This window comes from Helianthus annuus, chromosome 5 (assembly GCF_002127325.2).
Source record: "Helianthus annuus cultivar XRQ/B chromosome 5, HanXRQr2.0-SUNRISE, whole genome shotgun sequence".
Taxonomy (NCBI): domain Eukaryota; kingdom Viridiplantae; phylum Streptophyta; class Magnoliopsida; order Asterales; family Asteraceae; genus Helianthus; species Helianthus annuus.
In genome coordinates, this window is record NC_035437.2 from 140,968,081 (window position 1) to 140,976,916 (window position 8,836).

The following is an 8,836-nucleotide window of genomic DNA, read 5'->3' on the forward strand; positions in this document are numbered from 1 at the left end:
AGAGAAACCTGCTGGATACAAGAAGATTGGTACCCGTTGGGTTTTCAAATGCAAAAAGGATGACCGCGGAGTTGTTATCCGAAACAAAGCACGTTTAGTCGTTCAAGGTTTTCGTCAGATTGAAGGGATCGACTACAACGAAGTGTATGCACCAGTGGCACGTCTCGAAGCAATTCGAATCTTTCTAGCCTATGCGTCCTTCAAAGGATTCAAGGTTTATCAGATGGACGTGAAAAGTGCATTCTTACATGGTGTGGTTGAAGAAGAGGTATACGTCGAACAGCCTCCAGGTTTTGAAGATCCTATCCATCCCGATCGGGTTTGGTTGCTCAACAAAGCTCTTTATGGTCTTCATCAAGCACCGCGAGCTTGGTATGCAACTTTATCTCACTATCTGCTGGAGAACGGTTTTCGTAGAGGTCTTATCGACTGTACTCTTTTCATCAAAGAACAAGATGGAGATCTTCTTCTGGTACAGGTATACGTTGATGATATTATTTTTGGTTCTACTAATGATGTCTTGTGTAGGGAATTCGAGCGGATAATGCAGGATAAATTCGAGATGAGTGCTATGGGGGAAATGACTTTCTTCTTGGGCCTACAAGTACAACAAACAGAGTCTGGGATATTCATCCATCAGACTAAATATGTTGGCGACATCTTGAGCCGGTTCCAGATGTCTGATGCAACGCCCATTGGTACCCCATTGCCAACTAATCACGGAATTACTCCAGATTTGAAGGGAGAAGCTGTTAGTCCCTCAAACTATCGCGCTATGATCGGATCTCTTATGTACCTCACAGCATCAAGGCCAGACATCATGTACCCAACATGCCTGCTTGCCAGATATCAAGTTAACCCGAAGGCCTCACATCTTGCTGCTGTTAAAAGGATTTTTCGTTATTTGAAGGCGTACCCTGACACCGGTCTGTGGTACCCTAGGGATAATAACTTTGAATTGGTAGCTTTCAGTGATTCTGATTTTGGCGGATGCAAAATCGACGGTAAATCCACAACGGCTGGATGTCAGTTTTTAGGAAATCGCCTAGTCACATGGCAGTGCAAGAAGCAGACGTGTGTCGCTACATCAACATGCGAAGCTGAATACATTGCTGCCTCAAGTTGTTGCTCCCAAGTTCTTTGGATCCAACAACAAATGCGGGACTACGGTTTTGAATTCCTAACTACTCCTATTTACGTTGATAATTCTGCTGCTTTAGATATCACTAGAAATCCTGTGCAGCACTCAAAGACCAAACACATGGAAATCAAATATCACTTCATACGTGATTGCTTTGAGAAAAGGCTAATCGATGTTGTTAAGGTCCACACCGATGACCAACGTGCCGACTTATTTACCAAAGCTTTTGACAAATCTAGATTTGACTTTTTATTATTGGTAAACGGCATTAAGGTCAAGCAAGAGTAAACCAACATCGGAAAATCATTTTTGTAAATACCTTTGTGTTTTTAAATTTGTCTTAGTTTATTGATTTTAGGGGGAGTAAATCCAAAAATCTGAAAATCCAAAAGCATCGAAAAATTTCAAAAACACAAAAACAATAGAAAAACAAAAATGAGTTTCCTGGCGAGCAAAAGAGAAAATGATAGTACATCAGCGGTCTATCCAAACCTCTTTAAAACCTTAAATGAAAAACGATAAGCAGCTCTATATAAGATGTATCGGTAGGCTCACAATCATTTTAAAGTGTGCAGGGTGATATAAATCTTAATCGACTGAAGATCAGGTGGGAACCACTCATTGGCATATGGTCTTAGTACCGAAATTTCGTTTGATAGATTGCCGAGGTTCTGAGATATTCGGTCTTTATGCTGCTTATCATCTGGGTATCATGGTTGTATCTTTTACCGAAAAATAACGGGGACGCAAGTCTAGATCTTCCATGATACTATACATACGTGTACATATTACATACTGCATTCGACCTCAATAAGTGATAAACAATCACATGTCCACATCAAATAAGTGATAAAATATCACATTTATCCGGGTGTCAAGTTCGTCTCTCTGCTGTACGGAAGTACTGACCTGTTCACGGACTTGCACCTGTGCCCTCATGCATACGAAAATCAAGTTCCTCTTCAATAAGTGATTATATCACATAGGACTTGTTTTCAAATCAAAATAAGTGAGTATCTCACATTTTATACGGTCAAACAGATGATAATCGGTATACTCACCGGTAAGATGAACTCTCGTGCATACCTTGATACGGGAATGTGTCGTGATGTGGATGAACACCGGTCGGTAAGTATAAATCATACCTTAACGTATCCCCTCGCCATGATTACATCTGATAAGTTGAGCTTAAGTGGACAACAATACCGATAATTGTTATAGGATGCTTATCTTAATGTTAACTAACTGAACAACAAGAGTGTTTTGGCATGACCGTACACTGATATGATTCTCTTACCCTCGAAACTCGCAAAAAGAATGTTTGTATATACTTATTTATTTACTGCTTAACTTTTATTGTTTTCTTTTAAACAGTTTCGTCGTTTGGTGCATATCAGCACGACATTAGCGGTGATGTCGTTTGATAACACTCAAAAGATTTTAAATTGTTGTCTTTTAATTTCAAAAATACCAAAAAGATTTTAGGTGTGTTTTAATATAAACTTTATAAAAGCCAAAAAGATTTTATTTCTGCTTTATTTTCGATCGTACGATGTTGGAGCTCAAGTCTTCGTTACCTGAAACCTGAACGAAATCCGAACTGACTAAATGTTCATAAACGGTCAAAATTTGCATGTTCGAAAGTTAAAGACTAAAACTTGACAAATTTATTAAACTTTCAAACTGTCGGACGGTGTTTGATTGTGACATGGTCATTTGTGTGTCATTTGTTTATACTATATTCCAAGCAGTTGTTCTCATTACGCGTTTAGATTTCTTGCATGTGCAGATTCTAAAGGCTAGGAGAACATGGTCGATGACAAGCCTTGGAATGAAGACACGACGAGAAGGCGCTCAAAAGATGAAGATGATCGAGTTGCCGCTGGCCATCATCAACACCACAAGGATCTCACTTCATAAAGATAAAGTCTTTTCACGAGCATAACTCAAGGGGGAGCTTATGTTAAGGGGGAGTTTGTCAACACACTTCCTACATGATACGGGTAGTTTGTTGATACACTCTCTGCTTTCAAGACGTGAAGACTTTGAAGATCCTCCGACTTTGAAGACTTGAAAGGACATCGAGACGAGTCTACAACTATAGAAGATAACGACAAAGCTACAGCCAAGGGGGAGTTTGTTGATGCACTTGTGTCTGTACTTTGTCTGTATTCGGTCACGATGTAAACGATGTCCTGATTAGTGTTGTAAGTTGACCAAGTCAACCATCCTCCGGTTTGACTTGGACAACAGTTGGTAAATGTTGAAAGATGTTCTGTCTCGAAGGATAAGAGATCGAAGGATGATGTGGATCCTTCGATCTCATCGAAAGATATGTTTCGAATGATTAGACCTCGAAAGGTGATCTTTCGAGGTCAATGCTGATCCTTCGATTGTCATGTCATCGATAGATGATCCTTCGGACCATCTATCGGATCCTTCGGACTGGACATCATGGGCTGGGTATAAATACCCATGCATTGTGTTGAGTTCATGAGACAGACACTTAGACAGATTCACAAACCGAAAGAGAGAGTCTTCTTGAGAGCATTCTGTCCGGAACTCACACACACACTTTGAGAGTTTACATGTTAGATTTGTAAACATTGTGCTTGTAACCGAAACCTTCATTTGCATTAATACAAGTTGTGTTAATCGGTGAACCCGTGTGTGTTGTGTTTATACTTGCTTAATCCCGGTTTGCTCGCTAGCTTGGATTCCGCACTCGCTAGTGGGTTAGTATAACAAGGTTTGAGGTTCGTCATCCTCCGACAAAGGGACCTACACTACTTGTCCCATAAACAACACTACCCCCGTCACATCTTCTCTAATCACATACAAGAACGGATGATCCGCTACAAAATCCACCTTTTTATAGGACGGCCTATCACAGGTCCTGAAACCTGCTCTAGTGACCGCCGCAACTTCTGTACCTTCTTCATTAACCTCCACAAAAGATTTATGGTGAATTCCCGAAACAAAAGGGCTTTCACCGGTAGAAGAGTTACCAATTTCGGTCAAATCATCTCCGTATCTGAAAGGCAATACAATCCCTAATTCCTTCAACATGTTAGATGCTTCAAACTCGAATGCAATCTTAAATTTTGGTATCAAAAACTTCCCAACTGGTACCGCCGTATATGGAATGTGATTGTCTAAAAAGTCAGGTGTGATACCGATTTTCTGTATTAAAGATGGAAGGCCGTCTTTTGCATCTGGAAGGTAAAAGTACATTGTGAACTTGTGGTCGCCCTTACCTTGTAAGTAGCGAAGACCCAGTACTTTGAAATCACTAAATTCACACACGAATTGTTTTTCCTTGCTGGTCATAAAGGGAACTCGAACTTTGTTACCATTAAGGTGGTGGAAGTCGAATTTTTCCGTCATTGACTCATCAAACTTCTTACTCCATGCTCCCTTGAAGTAGACCGCATTTGCAAAGAGAAGCCCCGTACGACTGCTAACCACATTAGCAGGAAGGACACCCTTTATAAGGCCATTTGTTTGCTTTGCAGCCCATAAATCCACTTCTTTGGCTACCTCATCAGCCTTCATTAATCAATCAAAAAGAAAGTTATATAACTTTAATAAAGATTTGTTATGTAAACTCCAAACGGTTATAAGCATGAACTTTGTTAACAAAATAACTAAGATTAATATCAGGTGATTGAAGTTAAACCTAGAAATGATGATTGAAGATAAACCTAGAAAACATGATCTAAAACTCATGGTTGTAAAAGTCGTTAGGCGCTCCCTAGTCGGTCGACCGGGGAGTTGAAAGTACTTGGCCTAGGCGGAGAGTACACGGGGAGTACTCGGAGATGCCAAATTATAAAGAAATTAGTTTTCGGAAATTAAATATATGTCTGATGCGGGCCCAAGCGTGGAGGAGCGGGCCATATTGTATTTGGAGGCCCAAGATCGCGTGACAAAAGGGGCTTCACTAAAATGGCTCTAACTTGGGCTACATGTGTCCGTTTTGGGCGTGCGACCAGGCGAAAGGATCGTGAGAACGAAGTCCATCTTTCTACAAACACCGTAGGTGGTTTGGGTCAACGTTCAGGCCCAAAAACGCTTATTTCTATGAGTTATTTATATTTTTATGTTTTTTAGTGCTTTTCGTGGACTTTTATTTGGTTCTAGCTTTTGGCCCAAGTGTGTTTTGAGGCCCGTTTTGAATTTACGTTGTTATTTATATGAATGTAATGGGAGGAAGATAATCAGTTTTGAAGTTTATGAAAAGTCATTTTTCTCTCCCAATTCACTTGTGAGTGTGAAACCCCCAATTCTCGGTATTCTACGAGAATCAACGAATTTTGGAAAAGAATTGTTCCTGGTATTCTGAGTGAATCAACAGGTCTGATTTCGTATCCCATTTCCTAGTCTACATCAATGTCAAATAACATAACTTTACTAATATTTATAACAAAATATGTGAAATTGATATTTATTTAAAGAATATGATAGCCATAGAAATTATGTTTTATTTTAGAGTAAATTACGTTTTTGGCCCCTGTGGTTATATCACTTTTACTATATTAGCCCAAAATAAGAATTTTTAACATATCTGCCCCCATGGTCTCTATAACTAACCATTTTGGCCCCTAAGTCTAACCATTTAAGCCCACATGGTCTCTATAACTAACCATTTTGGCCCCCATGATCTCTAGACTTAGGGGCCAAAATGGCTAGTTATAGAGACCATGAGGGCAGATGTGTTAAAAATTCTTATTTTGGGCTAATATAGTAAAAGTGATATAACCATAGGGGCTAAAAACGTAATTTACTCTTTTATTTTATTTTAAGTCAAACAAGGCCCGAGTTGACCTACTAGATCCGATTTTGGCCAATGTTGACCGCATTTGATCGATTTAGAGTAATTAGTCGGAGTTGAAGAAAGTCGCCTCGGCAGCCTAACTTGTAGCGACTACTCGGGGAGTATTCGGCCTTGGAGACCTTGTTTTACAACCATGCTAAAACTTATAATAAACCTTCATAGAACTTGGATTAGGTTAATTTATCACAAAAACAGAAAAATATTGAATCACATAATAAACTATTTTTGTAATGCTCTTCCATTGTTCAATTCTAAAAAAAAAAATAAGGAACTAACCTTCGCGAAATCGACTTGTTTGCAAGCGGCTTTATTATAAACAGTGTCCGCCAACTGTTTAAAAGAAGGATTAAGAGTAAAGGTTTTATCAACCCAAAACCCGTTAGCAAAATGCAATCGAGGTCCGCCATTCGGGCTAGCGTCGGCTAAGATGGATGACACAAGCCGCGAATAAAGAGAGTTGAGGTCATGGGTGGTATTTGTTTTGAGAAAAGCCAGGAGCTGGTCGAGCGTTTGGCCTTTGGAACCGGCGGCTAATAAGCTCAGGACAACATGGATGGAAAGTGGAGAGAAAACAACGTTGGAGTTGGGTTCTTTGGAAAGAAGGTGGGTTGCAAGTGTGGTTGAGACGCGGGTTTGATTGCGGATTGATTGTTTAAAGTCTGCACCTTTCGCCATTGTAGATGCGGCCACCATTGGCTCAAAGGTATTGAAAGACCGCTGTTGGAGCAAAGGTTTGAGCATGTTGAAGGTGGATGGGCGGAAAATAAAAGCCATTGTTGGACTGTAAACAGGGAGGAGGAGGAGGAAGAAGTAATTATGCAGATGAATCGGAGAAAGGGGATATTCTAAATGTATTTATAAATTAGAGTAAATTACAAGTTTTGTCCTTTATGTTTACATCAATTTTCAGGCGCTGTCCTTTTTGCCAAAATCTTGCAGGTGGTGTCCTTTACCTTTCAAAATCTTGCATGTTTTGTCCTTTAGGCCAAACCTGGTTAGAAATCTCAGTTAAAAAAGGTCATGTGCACTGCACATGAGGGTAAAATTGTCATTTTCCTCTCACCCCTTTCAATTTCGCCATTTATCATCTGATAAATCCCTAGAAACTCCACCACGTGAAGTCAGGCCAGCCCACCATTGCCGTTGCTCAGTCAGATTAGTGAGTAAAGAAACGGTTTTACTCAAAGCAATCCCGGCTTCTACACCAAATATATTATCACGAAGATCGAGTTTCTTCAAACCGGTACATGTGGCGAGTGCTTCTGATAAAGCAATTCCCTCTTCAGAACCAACCCGAGTCGACGAACACCTAATATCCTCCAAGATCGGGTTAACTTCTACCTCTTCTTTGACCCGGTTAACTTCTGAGATGGCAGCGGCGGACCGCCGGAACAACAGCAGATGCGGCGCACAATGATGGCAGTGGCGGACCGCCGGAACTCCGGTTCACGATCATAACAGTGGCAGCAGACATTTAAAAGAAACCCTCGGTCAGTAGTCAACTATTGTTTGCATTTTTTGGTTCCTTACTTTGTTGATGTGTTTAACTGTTTTGGTCAAGTATGTATATCCATTTTAAAAGAAACCCTCGGTCAGTAGTCAACTAAGTGTCTGCATTTTGTAACTCTGAACATACTTCTGTTGATTAATTAGAATTGGGATTTTTGATATACGTCGTGGTGGTGATTTGGGGTGCTTATGAATGATGGTTAAAGAGACGAATTGAAGAGATGATCCTAGGTTAGTGAGTGGTTGTTGTGGATATAAATGGGGAATTAAATGAGTTGAGAGGGAATGACCATTTTACCCTTATGTGCAGTGCACATGACCTTTTTTAACTGAGATTTCTAACCAGGTTTGGCCTAAAAGACAAAACATGCAAGATATTGAAAAGGTAAAGGACACCGTCTGCAAGATTTTGGCAAAAAGGACAACGCCTGAAATTTGATGTAAACATAAAGGACAAAACTTGTAATTTACTCTATAAATTATCATAACCCCTACTACTCATTCAAAATTATAATTATTTTTTTAAATATTTTTCAAAATTTGGTTTCTGTTATTGCTTTTTTTAAATTGTTAGTTAACATCTGTAAGGCTATAGGGTGTGGTCATGAGGACCACCATGACCTTCCATGTTAGTGCCATGTAACTCATCTTTAATCCACCATCCAAAACCACTACCCTAAGGGTATCGTCATGACCCAAACCATTAGCCCCTTATTTATTATCTTTGTCTAAACAAAAAGGAAATGATTTGTTGAAAAATGGAAAGGAGGGCCATGGTTGCCATGGTTTAATCCATGCAAACCATGATGGATCAATCAAGGGGGTGGTATAGCCTTCCATTCATGTTCCTAGGTGGCAAATCATGTCCCAACCATGATCCCCACACCCTATAGCCTAAAGGTATTCGAAAAGTTATTTTCTAAATAAGTTTTGTTTAACTTGTAAAGAGATAAACTTTCCAAAATATTTTTGTAAAGAGATAAACTTTCAAAAATATTTAACAATCACGTTACAATTTAAAATAGGACAAAACTAAATTGTATAGAGAAAAGAGAGATATATACGGAGGGATTTAAGTTTTCACTTACCTTTCTTTGCACGGTAGAAACCAAGATCTCCCAAATATCGTTGTTAATCAGGTTCGTCATGTTCTAGTGTCAAGTAATTTAAAGAAAAAAATCAAATACAAATAATCTTAACATACGAAACATACAAGCTGAAGGAAACCTGAAAAGAAAAGGGGACATTTTTGTAATTACCATCAACTCAACCAAAAATACCTAAAAAACACAAAAAAAATTTTAAAATTTTTTATTAAAAAATCGCTGCATTTTGTTAGCAAAAAAAAA

At 39.2% G+C, this 8,836-nt stretch overlaps 1 protein-coding gene across 1 annotated transcript; it reads right to left on the minus strand.

The window, feature by feature from the left end:
* Positions 1-3,922: 3,922 nt before the first annotated feature.
* Positions 3,923-6,653, minus strand: LOC110901889 (serpin-ZX). The gene is made up of 2 exons (XM_022148651.1): positions 6,255-6,653; positions 3,923-4,690 (listed from the first exon to the last, which is right to left on the minus strand). The coding sequence occupies exons 1-2, from the start codon at positions 6,651-6,653 to the stop codon at positions 3,923-3,925; spliced, it is 1,167 nt and encodes a 388-aa protein (XP_022004343.1).
* Between the last annotated feature and the right edge of the window lie 2,183 nt (positions 6,654-8,836).

What these genes read in the sequence shown, in the direction of transcription:
- LOC110901889 (XM_022148651.1), bottom strand. Translation starts at nt 6,653, where the DNA reads ATGGCGAAAGGTGCAGACTTTAAACAATCAATCCGCAATCAAACCCGC. An exon ending in AACAAGTCGATTTCGCGAAG is followed by an intron (nt 4,691 to 6,254) that starts GTTAGTTCCTTA and finishes TGATTAATGAAG; the next exon opens with GCTGATGAGGTAGCCAAAGA.